At 44.1% G+C, this 22,113-nt stretch overlaps 1 protein-coding gene across 4 annotated transcripts in view; it reads right to left on the reverse strand.

Annotated features, from left to right (window-relative positions):
• The window catches only part of nrxn3a (neurexin 3a), a 462,182-nt gene that overhangs the window by 108,984 nt on the left and 331,085 nt on the right, over nucleotides 1-22,113 (reverse strand). For all 4 annotated transcript variants that reach the window (XR_009824241.1, XR_009824240.1, XM_062034732.1 and 1 more), the window contains exons 8-11: nucleotides 10,539-10,832; nucleotides 5,808-5,955; nucleotides 4,226-4,609; nucleotides 1,947-2,150 (exon numbers count right to left, since the gene is read on the reverse strand). Coding sequence is in view for 2 of the 4 variants with exons in the window: in XM_062034732.1 (XP_061890716.1) it covers nucleotides 1,947-2,150; nucleotides 4,226-4,609; nucleotides 5,808-5,955; nucleotides 10,539-10,832 (1,030 nt within the window). In the remaining 2 variants the exon portion in view is untranslated. The remainder of the gene's footprint in view (nucleotides 1-1,946; nucleotides 2,151-4,225; nucleotides 4,610-5,807; nucleotides 5,956-10,538; nucleotides 10,833-22,113) is intronic.

A 22,113-nucleotide genomic window follows, 5' to 3' on the forward strand; every position in this document is an offset into this window, starting at 1 on the left:
TTTGGGCCCTGAGGTCAAAAATGCGAATTAGATAATGGTGCACTCGTTGATGAGCTAAAGCTGTTAGAAACTTTAATGGGATCCAAAGGAAAATAAAAGAAATGGACAAAATGATGGAAGAGGAAGTCAGCACTTAAGGGAAAAGCATGGTGAGGAGCATGGTGAGGAGCATGGAGGTGTGGACACAGGTGGCAGAGGAGTGCCTACATGGTGTGAGGAGCATGGAGGTGTGGACACAGATGGGAGAGGAGTGCCTACACGGTGTGAGGAGCATGGAGGTGTGGACACAGATGGGAGAGGAGTGCCTACATGGTGTGAGGAGCATGGAGGTGTGGACACAGATGGGAGAGGAGTGCCTACATGGTGTGAGGAGCATGGAGGTGTGGACACAGATGGGAGAGGAGTGCCTACATGGTGTGAGGAGCATGGAGGTGTGGACACAGATGGGAGAGGAGTGCCTACATGGTGTGAGGAGCATGGAGGTGTGGACACAGATGGGAGAGGAGTGCCTACATGGTGTGAGGAGCATGGAGGTGTGGACACAGATGGCAGAGGAGTGCCTACATGGTGTGAGGAGCATGGAGGTGTGGACACAGATGGGAGAGGAGTGCCTACATGGTGTGAGGAGCATGGAGGTGTGGACACAGATGGGAGAGGAGTGCCTACATGGTGTGAGGAGCATGGAGGTGTGGACACAGATGGGAGAGGAGTGCCTACATGGTGTGAGGAGCATGGAGGTGTGGACACAGATGGGAGAGGAGTGCCTACATGGTGTGAGGAGCATGGAGGTGTGGACACAGATGGGAGAGGAGTGCCTACATGGTGTGAGGAGCATGGAGGTGTGGACACAGATGGGAGAGGAGTGCCTACATGGTGTGAGGAGCATGGAGGTGTGGACACAGATGGGAGAGGAGTGCCTACATGGTGTGAGGAGCATGGAGGTGTGGACACAGATGGGAGAGGAGTGCCTACATGGTGTGAGGAGCATGGAGGTGTGGACACAGATGGGAGAGGAGTGCCTACATGGTGTGAGGAGCATGGAGGTGTGGACACAGATGGGAGAGGAGTGCCTACATGGTGTGAGGAGCATGGAGGTGTGGACACAGATGGGAGAGGAGTGCCTACATGGTGTGAGGAGCATGGAGGTGTGGACACAGATGGGAGAGGAGTGCCTACATGGTGTGAGGAGCATGGAGGTGTGGACACAGATGGCAGAGGAGTGCCTACATGGTGTGAGGAGCATGGAGGTGTGGACACAGATGGGAGAGGAGTGCCTACATGGTGTGAGGAGCATGGAGGTGTGGACACAGATGGGAGAGGAGTGCCTACATGGTGTGAGGAGCATGGAGGTGTGGACACAGATGGGAGAGGAGTGCCTACATGGTGTGAGGAGCATGGAGGTGTGGACACAGATGGGAGAGGAGTGCCTACATGGTGTGAGGAGCATGGAGGTGTGGACACAGATGGGAGAGGAGTGCCTACATGGTGTGAGGAGCATGGAGGTGTGGACACAGATGGGAGAGGAGTGCCTACATGGTGTGAGGAGCATGGAGGTGTGGACACAGATGGCAGAGGAGTGCCTACATGGTGTGAGGAGCATGGAGGTGTGGACACAGATGGGAGAGGAGTGCCTACATGGTGTGAGGAGCATGGAGGTGTGGACACAGATGGGAGAGGAGTGCCTACATGGTGTGAGGAGCATGGAGGTGTGGACACAGATGGGAGAGGAGTGCCTACATGGTGTGAGGAGCATGGAGGTGTGGACACAGATGGGAGAGGAGTGCCTACATGGTGTGAGGAGCATGGAGGTGTGGACACAGATGGGAGAGGAGTGCCTACATGGTGTGAGGAGCATGGAGGTGTGGACACAGATGGGAGAGGAGTGCCTACATGGTGTGAGGAGCATGGAGGTGTGGACACAGATGGGAGAGGAGTGCCTACGATACCTAGGTTGACCGTCAGTTTGACACGGCCTCCATCCAACTCCAACCTGAGTGTGTCGGCTGACTCTCGGGAGGTGGTGGCCATGAGGAGGCCGTAGGCCCTCTGAGAGCGAAAGCGCAAGGAGACATCTTCTGCCTCGGTGTGCATGATGGTGGGCATCACCACCTTCATGTGCATGCTGCCGTCGTAGGACAGGATGGAAGCCTCTGGAAGACAGGAAAGATATTTGGAACAAACCTTTCAGTGAAACTCAATTGTCTTGGTTACTAAAGACCTCCTTGTTGATTGGGATAAGGTCTTGTTTCTGTCCTGGTCCTGTTGGATCTGACCAGCATCATCAGAACATAAACTTAGCATTCAAGAACTGCCTTACAAAGGCTTTGGATCCTTTCCTCGGAGCATTTAAGGTTTGTATCCACATATTAGAAAGAACCTGTTGAATTTGCCATGGTGTCCCACAGGGATCCGCGCCTAACTCTAACTCTAAATCTAACTCTAACTCTAACTCTAACTCTAACTCTAACTCTAACTCTAACTCTAACTCTAACCCAAACTCTAACCCTAACCCAATAACCATGCAGATTCACAACATATTTACCTCTCTCAGAAGTGCGGGACCAATAACCATGCAGATTCACAACATATTTACCTCTCTCACAAGTGCGGGACCCATAACCATGCAGATTCACAACATATTTACCTCTCTCACAAGTGCGGGACCAATAACCATGCAGATTCACAACATATTTACCTCTCTCACAAGTGCGGGACCAATAACCATGCAGATTCACAACATATTTACCTCTCTCACAAGTGCGGGACCAATAACCATGCAGATTCACAACACATGTACCTCTCTCAGAAGTGCGGGACCAATAACCATGCAGATTCACAACATATTTACCTCTCTCACAAGTGCGGGACCAATAACCATGCAGATTCACAACATATTTACCTCTCTCACAAGTGCGGGACCAATAACCATGCAGATTCACAACATATTTACCTCTCTCACAAGTGCGGGACCCATAACTATGCAGATTCACAACATATTTACCTCTCTCACAAGTGCGGGACCCATAACCATGCAGATTCACAACATATTTACCTCTCTCAGAAGTGCGGGACCAATAACCATGCAGATTCACAACACATTTACCTCTCTCAGAAGTGCGGGACCAATAACCATGCAGATTCACAACACATTTACCTCTCTCAGAAGTGCGGGACCAATAACCATGCAGATTCACAACATATTTACCTCTCTCACAAGTGCGGGACCCATAACCATGCAGATTCACAACATATTTACCTCTCTCACAAGTGCGGGACCAATAACCATGCAGATTCACAACACATTTACCTCTCTCAGAAGTGCGGGACCAATAACCATGCAGATTCACAACATATTTACCTCTCTCACAAGTGCGGGACCAATAACCATGCAGATTCACAACATATTTACCTCTCTCACAAGTGCGGGACCAATAACCATGCAGATTCACAACACATTTACCTCTCTCAGAAGTGCGGGACCAATAACCATGCAGATTCACAACACATTTACCTCTCTCAGAAGTGCGGGACCAATAACCATGCAGATTCACAACACATTTACCTCTCTCAGAAGTGCGGGACCAATAACCATGCAGATTCACAACACATTTACCTCTCTCAGAAGTGCGGGACCAATAACCATGCAGATTCACAACATATTTACCTCTCTCACAAGTGCGGGACCCATAACCATGCAGATTCACAACATATTTACCTCTCTCACAAGTGCGGGACCAATAACCATGCAGATTCACAACATATTTACCTCTCTCACAAGTGCGGGACCAATAACCATGCAGATTCACAACACATTTACCTCTCTCAGAAGTGCGGGACCAATAACCATGCAGATTCACAACATATTTACCTCTCTCACAAGTGCGGGACCCATAACCATGCAGATTCACAACATATTTACCTCTCTCACAAGTGCGGGACCCATAACCATGCAGATTCACAACATATTTACCTCTCTCACAAGTGCGGGACCAATAACCATGCAGATTCACAACACATTTACCTCTCTCAGAAGTCCGGGACCAATAACCATGCAGATTCACAACATATTTACCTCTCTCACAAGTGCGGGACCAATAACCATGCAGATTCACAACATATTTACGTCTCTCACAAGTGCGGGACCCATAACCATGCAGATTCACAACATATTTACCTCTCTCACAAGTGCGGGACCAATAACCATGCAGATTCACAACATATTTACCTCTCTCACAAGTGCGGGACCAATAACCGGTGCCAGTGCAGTCACAGATGAAGCGGTTCCAGCCTTCCTTGCAGGCACCTCGGTTCTTGCAGGGGTAACTCTCACACTGTTTGCCAGGTTGCTTGTTACAAGAAGGTTTAATCCCGGCACCATTTTGCGCTTCGGCAATCTGCCGGATGTCTTTGCTGCGGCCGTCGATGAAGAGATCTCGGATGCAGCCCACGTAGCCGTAGTTCAGCATCGCTGTCCACAGCTCGGTGGGCAAGATGAGGTTAGCGCGATCCAAGGGAAGACCGCCCAGGTACATGTCACCTTCCAGGTCCAGGATTTCACTTTCCCCACTCGCTGTGAACGGGGTCCTTCTGCTGTTTACAGAGATGGTGCCTGGAGAGGGGAGAGTCCACATCAGGTGTATCAAGGACACGCTCAATGCAAACTTGGGTGAGAATCCAGAACTGGTCATTGAACTGGTCATTCATTTATATGTACGCTGGTGGTCAAAAGTCTACATACACTTGTTGTGATGTAGTGATTGGAGCACATACTTGTTGTGATGTAGTGATTGGAGCACATAGTTGTTGCTCACTAAAACATTCATGAAGTTTGCTTCTTTTATGAATTTATTATGTGTCCACTGAAAATGTGAGGGTCAAAAGTATACATACAGCAATGTTAATATTTGCTGACATGTCCCTTGGCAAGTTGACCTGCAATAAGGCGCTTTTGGTAGCCATCCACAAGCTTCTGCTTGACCACTTGACCACAAAATTGCTGCAGTTCAGCTACATTTCCGACATGGACTTGTTTCTTCAGCATTGTCCACACCTTTAAGTCAGGCCATTCTAAAACCTCCATTCTAGCCTGATTTAGCCATTCCTTTACCACTTTTGAGGTGTGTTTGGGGTCATTGTCCTGTTGGAACACCCAACTGCGCCCAACCTCCGGGCTGATGATTTTAGCTTGTCCTGAACAATTTGGAGCTAATCCTCCTTTTTCATTGTCCCATTTAAAGCAGCAGTTCCATTGGCAGCAAAACAGGCCCAGAGCATGATACTACCACCACCATGCTTGGCGGTAGGTATGGTGTTCCTGGGATTTAAGGCCTCACCTAATATGTTTCATCTGACCATAGAACTTTCCTCCAGAAGGTCTTATCTTTGTCCATGTGATGTCAGACCCAGCACATTTGCTCACATTTTCAGTGAACCCATAATACATTCATAAAAGAAGCAAACTTCATGAATGTTTTTGTGACCAACTCTGGTCCATTCTCCCTTTTCTGTCTACACATTGTGTCTGCTTGTAAGTACTCTGTGTGTGTGCGCTGCCCAACATGCTCCTCTGCTCCTAAAACCAGCAATGTCACGACATGATGATGCGCATTCATGCCTGTACTATTCACATTTCCATGGGGCACTATTCATACCTCCATGGGGTACTATTCACATTTCCATGGTGTACTATTCACATTTCCATGGGGTACTATTCACATTTCCATGGTGTACCATTCATATTTCCATGGGGTACCATTCACATTTCCATGGGGTACTATTTACATTTCAAGTGTCCTGAGAGAACTCACCTGAGCGGCCATCTCGTTGGATGTCCACATGGTACCAGGCACCGTCGTTGACCTTAGACTGTGTGGCCTTGACCTTGATGGTACCAGATCCCATGTCCAACAGCAGGTAGATGCTTCCATCCAGGAGCTCCACAGCAAAAAAATCCACCTGGACAAAGAAATGTCAAGTCTGTGGTCAGCTTTTCATCTCATCTCATGGAGTATATTTATAACTAGAATTCACTGAAATTCAAGTATTTCATATATATATATATATATATATATATATATATATATATATATATATATATATATATATATATATATATATATATATATATATATATATATATATATATATATATATATATATATATATAAGAAAGAAATACTTGACTTTCAGTGAATTCTAGCTATATATATATATATATATATATATATATATATATATATATATATATATATATATATATATATATATATATATATATATATATATATATATATTTTTTTTTTTTTAAATTATTATATATATATAACAACTACTTAACAACTACTTTGCAAGGTTTGAGGCATTTAACACCACTCCGGCGAGAAAATCCATCCTTCGCCCTGATGAGCAGCCGCTCAACCTGGACATAGCGGATGTCCGGAAAACCCTGAGGAGAGTGAACCCCCGGAAAGCACCGGGACCTGATGACATTCCGGGCAAGGTGCTTAAGGGATGTGCAGACCAGCTGGCTGGGGTTCTCACAGACATCTTCAACATCTGGCTGACCCAGGCTGTGGTACCATCATGTTTTAAGACGGCCACAATCATCCCAGTGACAAAAAACCCCACAATCTCCTCCCTCAATGAAAACCGCCCCGTGGCACTCACCCCCACCATAATGAAGTGCTTGGAGAAGCTGGTAGAGGAATATATTGTCTCCAGACTTCCCCCCACATTCCACCCATACCAGTTTGCTTATCGCCCTCTCCTCTGCACTCCACCTGAGCTTAGAACATCTGGAAGGAAAGGACACACACGTGCGGATGTTGTTTCTGGACTTCAGCTCAGCATTCAACACCATCATCCCGCAGCACTTGGTGAGCAAACCTTGGATTCAGTACCCCCCTTTGCAACTGGCTGCTTGACTTCCTCACAGACAGACCCCAATCTGTGAGAGTGGGCAACAACACCTCCAGTGCCATCTCCCTGAACACCGGCTCCCCCCAGGGCTGCGTCCTGAGTCCACGTTGATGACCCATGACTGCTGCGCCAGGTCCACTACTAACCACATTGTGAAGTACACGACAGTAGTGGGCCTCATCCGTGACAACAACCACATGGACTACAGGGAGCAGGTGAAACATCTGGTTGACTGGTGCAGAACCAACAACCTGGTCCTGAATGTCGACAAGACCAAGGAGATCATCGTCGACTTCAGGAAGCACCAGTCCAGCCACGCTCCACTCTTCATCAACGGCACAGCAGTGGAGATAGTAAGCAGCACCAAGTTCCTGGGGGTGCAGATAACTGACAATATGACCTGGTCCCTACACACCGGAGCTCTTCTAAAAAGAGCTCAGCAGCGCATGCACTTTTTGCGTGGGATGAAAAGAGCACAGCTCCCTCCCCCCATTCTCACCACATTCTACAGAGGCACTATAGAGACCACCTGCTGACCAACAACATCTCTGTCTGGACTGGAGCCTGCAGGGCCTCAGACTGGAAGTCTCTCCAGAAAGTGGTGAGGACGGCGGAAAAGATCATCAGGACTCCTCTTCCTTCTATCCGGGAAATCGTAAAAAGCCGCTGCCTGACCAGGGCTCAGAAAATCTGCAAAGACTCCTCCCACCCCCACCAAGGACTGTTTTCACTGCTGGACTCTAGAAAGAGGTTCCGCAGCCTCCGAAGCAGAACCTCCAGGTTCTGTAACAGCTTCTCCCCTCAGGCCGTAAGACTCTTGAACGCATCATAATTAAATTATCCCCTCAACTCCCCCCAAAATAGATTAACTCGCTGGAATAAAAAAGACAAAATAACATACATCCATAAACGTGGACGCGTGTGAAAAAGTGCAATATATTTATCTGTACAGTAATCTATTTATTTATTTATTTATATATGCACCTTATTGCTTTTTTATCCTGCACTACCATGAGCTTATGTAACGAAATTGCGTTCTAATCTGTACTGTAAAGTTCAAATTTGTCATGACTGGGTCTATGGCGTGGTTTGTTCTCCCAGAAGGCAACGGAAAATTGGCGCATGCGAGACGTGAATTTAAATACATGCTTAATTTTAACAATAAAAAAGGAATAAACAAAAAGCGCTCACAGCGGAGGTAAAAACTTGACTATGTAAACAAAAGGCGCGCACAAAGGCGGAAATACAAAACTTGGGTATAAACACAAAACTTGCACAAAGGCAGAAACTATGAACAATAAAACAAAAACACAAACTGTGTCATTAATAAACAAAAACTTACTTGGCAAAGAACTGTGAACATGACATGAAGTAGAGGGATGAAAAAGTGTGAGGTCGCCAGCACGAACAACAGAAACAGACAGATTAACACTAGAAGTCCCAGCATTTTTCTGTCTACCTAGAAGACCCAGAGAGGGGTCATTTGGCCCGACGCTTTTCCCGAATACACTAATCACTCATTTTGTTATGGTAATGAGGCTGTTAGGGGCAGTTTGTCTAGGTAGACAGAAAAATTATACATGTGGGAAATGCCGAAAGGAGCAATGGCAGTGCCAGGATTGTGAGTGACTGCTCAAATGTATGTCAGTCACGTTTACATGGACATGGTTTTTCATTCTTTGTAAATATGCTTTTTTCTTTGTAAATTTTTTTTTTTAAACTATTTTTGGCACACAAAAATAACAATTGCTTCTGCAACAACCCTCCACACCAAAACTGGGAAAACAGTTGCTTTTTCATTCTTTGTAAATATGTTTTGTTTTGTATTTTTTTTAACAATAAATGTCAGAGTGTTGATCCCTTCATTCTGTTGATCCTTGCAAAAACACACACAACCTACCTCAGAACTAAAGCTTGAGCTGTAAGGTCCCCTCCCCCACACAGGCTCAAGTGGCCCCCTGCCGTGTGCCACTAACAGCCACATTTTCATAACAAAAGGAGTGTCCACAGGGGGGACTAGGGGTCAAATGACCCTCTTGTGTGTTTTCTAGGTAAAAGTGTCAATTGACCCTTCTCTGGGACATCGCGTGTTAAATAGTGACATGATCAGTGAAAACAGGTGCGTGACTCAAAACGTGAAACAGGTGCGTGACAAGGCAGGTGAAAACTAATGAATTGCTATGGAAACAAACAAACAAGGAAGTGCAACCAGGAACTAAAAAGAGTCCAAAAAACAAACACATGGCCAAAACAAAAACATGATCAACAGACATGACAGAACCCCCCCCCCCCCCCCCCCCCTTACGGACAGATCCCAGATGTCCAAAAAACAAAAAACAGGATCAAAACTCATGGAAGGGCGGGAGGGGGACATGGCGGTGGGTCGCCAGGCCAAGTGGCCCCGAATCCACCGAGGCATAGTCAGGTGGCGGCGACGCGTAGACCGCCGCTGTACCTGACGAGGTGGGCGACCCGGGAATGGCCATATCCATGGCCGACGAGGAGGTGGGCGCACTTGGCGTGGCGGCCGACCAGGTAGTGGCCACATCCGTGGCCGACGAGGAGGTCGGTGTACCTGGCGTGGCGGACGCCCATGGACTGGCCACATCCATGGCCGACGAGGTGGATGCGTCGTCATCATTGCAGGCACCAGTCTTCCATCTGGCCCCCACATCATGTCTCTGTGCTCCATGGAGGAGTAGCGCAGCGTTTCCTCCTCCATTGCGCGCAGGACCGCCCAAGAAGCCTCGTCAAAAGCGTCCAATTTTCGTGTGGGACAATTTTTATGCTGGCGACCTACTGTCATGACTGGGTCTATGTATTTATATCTATATCTATATCTAAAATTTGAATGACAATAAAAAGAAAGTCTAAGTCTAATAAAAATAAAATAAATACTTGAATTTCAGTGTTCATTTATTTACACATATACACAAACATAACACTCCTCTACTCATTGTTGTATTTGAAAGTGCACTGCTTTGCAGCCAGTAGCACAGCCTTTGAAGGAGCATAGGTATGGGCAGCATCTGTGAAATGTAATTCGCAGGAAAGGAGTGAGTTTAGGGTTGAATTGTCCATCCTCGTTCTATTCTCTGTCACTATCTTTCTAACCATGTTCAACACCCTCTCTGATGACTTGCAAGCGTACTTCTTCTTACTCGTCGTCGCCATGACTGTCTCTTCTTTGTTCTTTCTTGTTGTGTGTGCAGTTGTGCACTCTCCAAAAGCCGTAGATGTTATAACGTGACAGGGCCAGCACGCTGTTTATATGGAGAAAAAGCGGACGTGACGAAAGGCTGTCCTCACTCAGGTCCGCATGGACCTGGAGGGGGCGTACCTTGTTGTCCGGCTGGAAATCGGGAGAAATTCGGGAGAATGGTTGTCCCGGGAGATTTTCGGGAGAGGCACTGAAATTCGGGAGTCTCCCGGAAAATTCGGGAGGGTTGGCAAGTATGCTGCCACAAATGGTGGGAAAGTGTATTACAAGTGAGTACTGCTAGGGGGCGCTCACGGCCCAACAAAGGTTTAGAAAGACTGGTGTAGATGAACAGAGTCCTGAGCTCAAATAAACAATCCACAAAGAAAAAGTGTAAAGAATAGTCGCACTGAAACCTTACCTTGGTGTTCTTCTGGCTGCGGGCGGCATCTTTGCGCTCCTGGTGTTTGCCGTGGGTGAAGAGGATGAGGCCGTTGGGTTCCGTGGTGCGGAAGTCAAACGAGATGGACCCCATCCTCTTGGTGTTCCACTTGGGCAAGCTGATGTAGGCCTCGGGAGTCTCGAAGGAGATGGGGTCCAGGGTGGCCACGTTCTCACACTTGTAGGACACCTCGCCCTGGATCTTCATCTTGGGGTCCACGATACGGGCCAGTCGGGACAGCTCCAGGCGGATGTCGTTGTTCTTGTACACCACCTGTTAGGACAAGCAGTAGCAAACATGGATAGCTTTTACCAAACTGAGGTTGTTTCCAAACCAACCTTTTGTTTGGAATTATTCAGACAGAAGTGAAGGACAACAATTATCTACTAGCTGGTCAGGATATTGACATAATTGCTTTCTAGGGCTGAAAAACACACAATAACTATTACGCAGGATGAAGAACAGGAAATAGTCAATTCATCATTGGAAATGAGCTCCATAAATTGCCATGTTTGTGTGTTTGTTCCCCTTATTGTTCTTTGGAAGAGAGCCGGATCCTTGTTATAGTTAGTTGATATATGTTAAGTATCACTTACACCATAAGTTATACAAACCCCGTTTCCATATGAGTTGGGAAATGGTGTTAGATGTAAATATAAACGGAATACAATGATTTGCAAATCCTTTTCAAGCCATATTCAGTTGAATATGCTACAAAGACAACATATTTCATGTTCAAACTCATAAACTTTATTTTATTTTTTTTTCAAATAATAATTAACTTAGAATTTCATGGCTGCAACACGTGCCAAAGTAGTTGGGAAAGGGCATGTTCACCACTGTGTTACATGGCCTTTCCTTTTAACAACACTCAGTTTTGGTTTGGGAAGTGAGGAGACACATTTTTGAAGTGGAATTCTTTCCCATTCTTGCTTGATGTACAGCTTAAGTTGTTCAACAGTCCGGGGGTCTCCCTTCTCATATTGCAGGTGCCACACATTTTCAATGTCTGGACTACAGGCAGGCCAGTCTAGTACCCGCACTCTTTTACTATGAAGCCACGTTGATGTAACACGTGGCTTGGCATTGTCTTGCTGAAATAAGCAGGGGCGTCCATGGTAACGTTGCTTGGATGGCAACATATGTTGCTCCAAAAGCTGTATGTACCTTTCAGCATTAATGGTGCCTTCACAGATGTGTAAGTTACCCATGTCTTGGCCACTAATACACCCCCATACCATCACACATGCTGTCTTTTACACTTTGCGCCTAGAACAATCCGGATGGTTCTTTTCCTCTTTGGTCCGGAGGACACGACGTCCACAGTTTCCAAAAACAATTTGAAATGTGGACTTGTCAGACCACAGAACACTTTTCCACTTTGTATCAGTCCATCTTAGATGAGCTCAGGCCCAGCGAAGCTGATGGCGTTTCTGGGTGTTGTTGATAAACGGTTTTCGCCTTGCATAGGAGAGTTTTAACTTGCACTTACAGATGTAGTGACCAACTGTAGTTACTGACAGTGGGTTTCTGAAGTGTTCCTGAGCCCATATGGTGATATCCTTTACACACTGATGTGGCTTGTTGATGCAGTACAGCCTGAGGGATGGAAGGTCACGGGCTTAGCTGCTTACCTGCAGTGATTTCTCCACATTCTCTGAACCCTTTGAGGATATTACGGAGCGTAGATGGTGAAATCCCTAAATTCCTTGCAATAGCTGCTTGAGAAAGTTTTTTCTTAAACTGTTCAACAATTTGCTCAGGCATTTGTTGACAAAGTGGTGACCCTCGCCCCATCCTTGTTTGTGAATGACTGAGCATTTCATGGAATCTACTTTTATAGCCAATCATGGCACCCACCTGTTCCCAATTAGCCTGTTCACCTGTGGGATGTTCCAAATAAGTGTTTGATGAGCATTCCTCAACTTTATCAGTATTTATTGCCACCTTTCACAACTTCTTTGTCACGTGTTGCTGCCATCAAATTATAAAGTTAATGATTATTTTAAAAATAAAAAGTTTATGAGTTTGAACATGAAATATGTTGTCTTTGTAGCATATTCAACTGAATATGGCTTGAAAAGGATTTGCAAATCATTGTATTGCGTTTATATTTACATCTAACACCATTTCCCAACTCATATGGAAACGGGGTTTGTAGATGAGAATATTGTCATTAAGTTCACTCTATGCACAAAGTTGAGTGAGCAGGTTGTGTTATGTGTGTTGACTGTTTGTGTTGGGTAGAGGGGTTTATTTTTGGACCATGACTAGGTGAGGTTGTCTGCACTGGGTCATGTAAGTAGATGCTGTCAGACTATTCAAGTAAATGTGATCTCCCTGTGGGTAAGATTCTTTACTTCTAAACTCCTGTCGTCTCACGGGTCAAATGGAAGACGCCCACGTTGGGACACTCTGCTCTAAAACCTAAATCTATTGCTTTACTGACACATTGCTAGTGTCATTTAATGATACAACTAGTGGTACTACCACTCCATTCTGCCTACGCAGGAGTGTCCACACCTGTTCCACTGAGGACTGTATGGAGGTAATACAACCATGCAGGTAACCATGTTGATATATTTGCTACGTTAAAGATGGTTCAAACATGTCCATTCAGTCAACTTATGATAGCATCTTAGCTTCTTCTTCTTATGATAGCATCTCAGTTTCTTCTTCTTATGATAGCATCTCAGCTTCTTCTTCTTATGATAGCATCTCAGCTTCTTCTTCTTATGATAGCATCTCAGCTCCTTCTTCTTATGATAGCATCTCAGCTCCTTCTTCTTATGATAGCATCTCAGCTTCTTCTTCTTATGATAGCATCTCAGCTCCTTCTTCTTATGATAGCATCTCAGCTCCTTCTTCTTATGATAGCATCTCAGCTTCTTCTTCTTATGATAGCATCTCAGCTCCTTCTTCTTATGATAGCATCTCAGCTTCTTCTTCTTATGATAGCATCTCAGTTTCTTCTTCTTATGATAGCATCTCAGTTTCTTCTTCTTATGATAGCATCTCAGCTCCTTCTTCTAATGATAGCATCTCAGTTTCTTCTTCTTATGATAGCATCTCAGCTTCTTCTTCTTATGATAGCATCTCAGTTTCTTCTTCTTATGATAGCATCTCAGCTTTTTCTTCTTATGATAGCATCTCAGCTTCTTCTTCTAATGATAGCATCTCAGTTTCTTCTTCTTATGATAGCATCTCAGCTTCTTCTTCTAATGATAGCATCTCAGTTTCTTCTTCTTATGATAGCATCTCAGTTTCTTCTTCTTATGATAGCATCTCAGCTCCTTCTTCTAATGATAGCATCTCAGCTCCTTCTTCTTATGATAGCATCTCAGCTTCTTCTTCTAATGATAGCATCTCAGCTTCTTCTTCTTATGATAGCATCTCAGCTTCTTCTTCTTATGATAGCATCTCAGCTTCTTCTTCTTATGATAGCATCTCAGCTTCTTCAATCAATCAACTGCTTGGTCTTGGAAGACCTTTAGACGCTCATCTGAGTAGACCTCATCAGTTCTAGTCTTAGACTTAGACTGTTCAGTTCTAGTCTTAGACTGGTCACCACTAGTCTTAGACTTAGATTGGTCACATCTAGTCTTAGACTTATATAGGTCACATCTAGTCTTAGACTTAGATTGGTCACATCTAGCCTTAGACTTAGATCGGTCACATCTAGTCTTAGACTTATATAGGTCACCACTAGTCTTAAACTTAGATTGGTCACATCTAGTCTTAGACTTATATAGGTCACCACTAGTCTTAAACTTAGATTGGTCACATCTAGTCTTAGACTTAGATCGGTCACATCTAGTCTTAGACTTAGATCGGTCACATCTAGTCTTAGACTTATATAGGTCACCACTAGTCTTAAGCTTAGATTGGTCACATCTAGTCTTAGACTTAGATCGGTCACATCTAGTCTTAGACTTAGATCGGTCACATCTAGTGTTAGACTTAGATTGGTCACATCTAGTCTTAGACTTATATAGGTCACCACTAGTCTTAAGCTTAGATTGGTCACATCTAGTCTTAGACGTAGATCGGTCACATCTAGTCTTAGACTTAGATCGGTCACATCTAGTGTTAGACTTAGATTGGTCACATCTAGTCTTCGACTTAGATCGGTCACATCTAGTCTTAGACTTAGACTGTTTTAAGTTTTCGCTAACTGCTTATTTGCTATTACTTTTACCATCATATTTGTACATGTCGTATTTGCTGATGTTGCTCTGTTGTTGTTGTTGTTGTTGTTGTTGTTGTTGTGTTTGCTGTTGTTGTTTTTGTCTCTCTGTCTAATCCCCCTCTTGTCCCCACAATTCCCCCCTCTGTCTTCCTTTTTCTCTCTTTCTATCCCCTCCTGCTCCGGCCCGGCTGCACCAAATGATAATATAAATACATTTAATAAAGTCAAAATACAAGTAAGGCAACAAGAGAAGTATCCTACACTTCTCTTTTGTAAAGTAAATCTGAACAGCCGATATGGGCATCTACATCTACTATATGATCATCTACATCTACTATATGATCATCTACATCTACTATATGATCATCTACATCTACTATATGATCATCTACATCTACTATATGATCATCTACATCTACTATATGATCATCTACATCTACTATATGATCATCTACATCTACTATATGATCATCTACATCTACTATATGATCATCTACATCTACTATATGATCATCTACATCTACTATATGATCATCTACATCTACTATATGATCATCTACATCTACTATATGATCATCTACATCTACTATATGATCATCTACATCTACTATATGATCATCTACATCAACTATATGATCATCTACATCTACTATATGATCATCTACATCTACTATATGATCATCTACATCTACTATATGATCATCTACATCAACTATATGATCATCTACATCTACTATATGATCATCTACATCTACTATATGATCATCTACATCTACTATATGATCATCTACATCTGCTATATGATCATCTACATCTACTATATGATCATCTACATCTGCTATATGATCATCTACATCTACTATATGATCATCTACATCTACTATATGATCATCTACATCTACTATATGATCATCTACATCTACTATATGATCATCTACATCTACTATATGATCATCTACATCTACTATATGATCATCTACATCTACTATATGATCATCTACATCTACTATATGATCATCTACATCTACTATATGATCATCTACATCTACTATATGATCATCTACATCTACTATATGATCATCTACATCTACTATATGATCATCTACATCTACTATATGATCATCTACATCTACTATATGATCATCTACATCTACTATATGATCATCTACATCTACTATATGATCATCTACATCTACTATATGATCATCTACATCTACTATATGATCATCTACATCTACTATATGATCATCTACATCTACTATATGATCATCTACATCTACTATATGATCATCTACATCTACTATATGATCATCTACATCTACTATATGATCATCTACATCTACTATATGATCATCTACATCTACTATATGATCATCTACATCTACTATATGATCATCTACATCTACTATATGATCATCTACATCTACTATATGATCATCTACATCTACTATATGATCATCTACATCTACTATATGATCATCTACATCTGCTATATGATCATCTACATCTACTATATGATCATCTACATCTACTATATGATCATCTACATCTACTATATGATCATCTACATCTACTATATGATCATCTACATCTGCTATATGATCATCTACATCTACTATATGATCATCTACATCTACTATATGATCATCTACATCTGCTATATGATCATCTACATCTACTATATGATCATCTACATCTACTATATGATCATCTACATCTGCTATATGATCATCTACATCTACTATATGATCATCTACATCTGCTATATGATCATCTACATCAACTGTATGATCATCTACATCTACTATATGATCATCTACATCTACTATATGATCATCTACATCTGCTATATGATCATCTACATCTGCTATATGATCATCTACATCTACTATATGATCATCTACATCTACTATATGATCATCTACATCTACTATATGATCATCTACATCTACTATATGATCATCTACATCTACTATATGATCATCTACATCTGCTATATGATTTGCCCGAGAAGCTGGGCAGGACATTATAAAAAAAAAAAAGAAAAAAAAAAAAAAAGACTTAGACTGTTACATCTAGTCTTAGATTTAGATCGGTCACATCTAGTCTTAGACTTAGATCGGTCACATCTAGTCTTAGACTTAGATCGGTCACATCTAGTCTTAGACTTAGACTGTTACATCTAGTCTTAGATTTAGATCGGTCACATCTAGTCTTTGACTTAGATTGGTCACATCAAGTCCAGCGGCTAGTGCCAAAACCCCAAATATTAATACTCCAAAACCAGTAGGGTGTGCTTGGGCAAGGAAAGTTTTGCCTTATGGTAGTGAGAAGAACAACTGTTTTGATGCAAACAAACAATCCTAACTGTCAAAGCCAACGACAGTCGTTGAAATGTAATTCCTCCTCATTAGGTATTGTGTGGCAGAACCATTGCTGTGGATCCACTACTACCTGTCCAAAATAGTCCAAGACAAACCAAACAGTCCAGTTGTGATCGATTGACTGCCCTGAGATGACAATGACCGGATGAATGAGAACCTTCATAGCCATGTGATAAGATATTTTGTAAAGGCGTAATGTTACATATTACATACTCTTAATCCGATCTTTCTGTAAAGAACCTTCAATTAGATGCAGACACGTACCCATTTCCGTGAAGGTACATATTCAAAGTGAAGGACAGCAATTGTGCTCAAAGGCTGGCCTTCAGTGTGACTGGGATAGTCTCATGTATGAACCATGAGGACCAGGACCATGGAGGAAAAGCAAACATTGAAAACATTAAGAGGCTAATCTCTGATCACAACAGTCCTAAAACCAGTCAATAATAATCCGAGGATGGAGACATGGACAGGCACGCGTGTGCACATGGAAATCTGCTCAAGTGAAATACTGAAGCTCCATTTCCCCTCTAAGATTGTGGGCAGATGAACTCTCCGTCTGGGTATATTTTAAGCAGAGTCACACACAAACATACTTTGTCTGCCTCCATTTCTCTCTTTTATATCTATGTCTTTTTACTGGCTGTGCCCAAGGTTCTGTCTGAGTGACTGAGTGAGGGGCTGAGATGATCAATAATCCACCAGCCAATCTGACACTAAATAAACTCATCCCTCGAGGTGATTGGAAACTGGGTGGGAAATTGTCTTTTCTCTTCTCTACTCTCTCTGTTCCTATTTTTGTTACATCCCACTACTCTCAGCTCCCCTCTTGCATCCATCAATATCATGCAGCCACAGGCCTTTTTTCCCTACAAAGCCACTTGGGGACCATTAAAAAGTCCCAGTATCAGTTGTCAAGTTTAGTCTTGCCGGTTCTCATTCAAAATATTCTGTGAGAATAAGAACATTGAGATTACTGATAGAGTCCACACCACTGTAGCCTGCCAAATCCAGCCCGGGAATGACACCCCGGAGTTTTGTTCAAAACTTGTGCTCAAGGAGAGCCAGTGACTCGGCGTCAGTGAGCTCCGTCAAGCCTGAGCAAGGCGGGAAAAGTGAGGCCAAGTGAGCAAGGGGATTACCGTACTAGACTTCCGGTGGAGTGGAAGGCTGCCGTGCTTGATCCAGGAACAGGTTGAGTGGGCTCCGCCGGGGCCGACTTCAACCTGCTTTGACGTAAGCAGAATAGTCCGTCTGGACCAGATCTATTTGGTCTCTACATTAATACAAGTCTTTTCATGCGCTCCAAACCGAATGATTGACATAAACCACCCGTCTTGATCCGAATGAGATTTTGATACATCGGGACAGAATATATCCAAATGGCCTGTTTACACTAAGCATTTCTATGCTGGTTAGACTTTTATTCTGATTAATTGTGTCCATGTGCACATGGCTAGTGTCTCCAGAGCTGTGCTTCCTTTTCTCGCCCACTCCTTCATTTCAGCGATGCCGTAGTCTTTCGCGGAATCATTTGTTGGCTAGATCATTCTGTCATGCTTTGGCTGCATGGCAGCTGTAGTTGTCATGATCCCAAGGTGCAGAGGACAGTAGGAGACAGTGTGCAGGTCAAATATATTCAATATTCCAAAAACCGAAAGACTAATCCAGCTGGGAGTGCACAGGATGCACAGGGGAATCTATGCAATTACAAAACAAAACTAAACAGGTTATCTTAGGGCATTCAATTGATCGCAACTGGACTGTCTGGTTTGTCATCAGAGTAGGCTTCGTCAGTTCATGCTCGTAGGCTTAAAATAGGTCAGATCTAGTCTGGTCAATCTAAATGTAAAACTAGATCTAAGTCTATGATCATGAATTGATGAAGCCTACTCGAGTGAGAGGCAAAACGTAATCTAAGACAAACAGGACAGTCCAGTTGCGATCACTTGAATGCCCTGAGATGACAATGGCCTAATGAATGAGAACATCTAGATAAACAGGCTATACAATAAATTCTACAGAATGCTAGCAGTCAGTAACGGTTGACACATGAGAAGCAGAGTAAGCAAAGTTTCAGCAACTAGTTAGCAGCCACAGTTCAACCGAAATAATTGGATTTTCTGATTACAAAACAAGAACAGGTGTGCTGGCAACAAAGTAAAGGTGCTGCAAAGTCAAGTGGAATGATGTGGAAACTAGAAAATAAGAGCACTGGAGAGGAACTAAACACCAAACACTGTAAAGACATTGGCAGATTTGACTTTTGCTAGCAAACATAGACCACTGGCGTCTAAACTTCAAGCTCTTTAAGTACTTTGCTTTTGGCAGCTACACATTTTCTGTGGTTTGTTTGACTAAAGTGTTGCTGTCGCTTGTTTATTTCAGATACAGTCAGTAGTCATTGGTTTAACTTATTTAGTTATTCCTCAAGGTTGCATGTAGGTCCTGTCTACAGTTCTACAACCAGGACAAAAACCACACTACTCCTTCTTGCGGACCACTGGTGAGACCTTACCTTACTACCTGGATGGTGCGTGGCTGGGCCTACCATAGCCCAAAGAGGCAAAATGGTCACAATCACAAAATTGCGTGAGAAAATGTGATTTTAAAGCAATAAAAACTTGTTTCAAGGATAAATGATAAATGGGTTATACTTGTATAGCGCTTTTCTACCTTCAAGGTACTCAAAGCGCTTTGACAGTATTTCCACATTCACCCATTCACACACACATTCACACACTGATGGCGGGAGCTGCCATGCAAGGCGCTAACCAGCACCCATCAGGAGCAAGGGTGACGTGTCTTGCTCAAGGACACAACGGATGTGACTAGGATGGTAGAAGGTGGGGATTGAACCCCAGTAACCAGCAACCCTCCGATTGCTGGCACGGCCACTCTACCAACTTCGCCACGCCGTCCCCCCGTCAAGGATAACTCTTGAACCAAATATGCCAGATGTTTGTGGCACTCTCTGAAGGTGCAACTTTCCCTCTCCCTAAAATTCTCCTGCTTGCTTCTTTGTTTTGTGTTAACTTTCTTCTTGCCTCTTTTTGCACTGCTCTCTAAAATGGAAACAATGGAAATGATCAACTCTCCTCTCAACAAACTTGACAAGTTCGGGGAAACCCGCCTGTCTTGACAGAACGGTTGTTGCTGGACACTCGACGCACTCTTGGGAGAAATGGAGTGCCGCATGCTAGACTTTTGAAGTCGAGGACGTTAAAAAGATGAACCTATTGGGAAGCACGATAGCAGGACACCTTCTGAGTGGACTAAACAACGCCCCGGTGTGTCGACAAACTGGAAGATGTTGGCAGCCGTTCAAATGATTGGAGGATGCGGGCAGAGCTCCGGTACCTCAGACTTTGGCAATATTGGACTCAATTGCACACGTGACGACGTCTGCTCTGCATACCGAAGTATGATGAATTTGAGGACCAGAAATAGACAATTCCAGTGACAAGTTTAAACTGTAAAACATTTCAATCTGGATTGTTTTCCAAGTCTGCTAGTGACGTGGCAAGGTTGTTGCTTTGAGACTCTCCCAGAGGACAGTGCAGCCAAGACCTTCCCTTGTCTCTCATGGACACACCTGTTGTTTGTTGACTGGCTGAGTTATCGCCTTTGTGAGAGCACCAAGGTGGCGGGACAGAGACACGGTACACACACTTAAGCATCCACCAAAAATACACGTACCTCCTCACCCCCAATCCCACGACTTAAGTTAAAGTTAAAGTTAAAGTTAAAGTTAAAGTACCAATGATTGTCACACACACACTAGGTGTGGTGAAATGTGTCCTCTGCATTTGACCCATCCCCTTGTTCACCCCCTGGGAGGTGAGGGGAGCAGTGGGCAGCAGCGGTGCCGCGCCCGGGAATCATTTTGGTGATTTAACCCCCAATTCCAACCCTTGATGCTGAGTGCCAAGCAGGGAGGTAATGGCTCCCATTTTTTTATAGTCTTTGGTATGACTCGGCCGGGGTTTGAACTCACAACCTACCCATCTCAGGGCGGACACTCTAACCACTAGGCCACTGAGTAGGTAGGACGCTCCACTCCACGTGGTATGACGGAAAACGGAGCAGCGCCCCTAGTGGCTAGCAGCTTCGGGCCAGATGCCCCTCCTGTGTCAAGTTTCTATTGACACAGAAACCACAAGACAACCGCTAGGAGCTTTTGAGCTTTACTCATCTTCCCCCCGTGTCCACCATTTCCCCACCTTTTAGCAGCGCCTTAAAAGTCGAACCCATCAGCGTTTCTGCTCTGTTACCCAGTACAACGTTTGTCTGCTCTCCAACAGGTTTGTGCTGAAAATGACATTTTGTTGTACTGGTGCAATGACAATAAAGATACTTCTGAAACGCCGACCTCTGCGCTTGCCTATAATCGACAGCGGCGTCTTCAGTAATGCGGACGCTGTATCGGTCCGTTGTGGTGAAGAAGGAGCTGAGCCGGAAGGCAAAGCTCTCTCAATTTACCAGTCCATCTATGTTCCCATCTTCACCTATGGTCATGAGCTTTGGGGTATGACCAAAGGACAAGATCACGGGTACAAGCCACCGAAATGAGTTTCCTCTGCCGGGTGGCGGGTCTCTCCCTTAGAGATAGGGTGAGAAGCTCTGCCATCCGGGGGGAGCTCAAAGTAAAGCTGCTGCTCCTCCACATGGAGAGGAGCCAGATGAGGTGCTTCTGGCATCTGCTCAGGATGCCACCCGGACGCCTTTCTAGGGAGGTGTTTAGGGCATGTCCGACCGGTAGAAGGCCACGGGGAAGACCCAGGACACGTTGGGAAGACTATGTCTCCCGGCTGGCCTAGGAACACCCCGGGATTCCCCGGGAGGAGCTGGACCAAGTGGCTGGGGAGAGGGAAGTCTGAAGTCTGGGCTTCTCTGCTTAGGCTGCTGCCCCCGCGACCCCACTTGTTTATGATAAACCTACCATAACAATTCTGCACTACTCAAACCTTGGCAAACTCAC

This window comes from Entelurus aequoreus, linkage group LG23 (assembly GCF_033978785.1).
Source record: "Entelurus aequoreus isolate RoL-2023_Sb linkage group LG23, RoL_Eaeq_v1.1, whole genome shotgun sequence".
In the NCBI taxonomy this organism is placed as follows: domain Eukaryota; kingdom Metazoa; phylum Chordata; class Actinopteri; order Syngnathiformes; family Syngnathidae; genus Entelurus; species Entelurus aequoreus.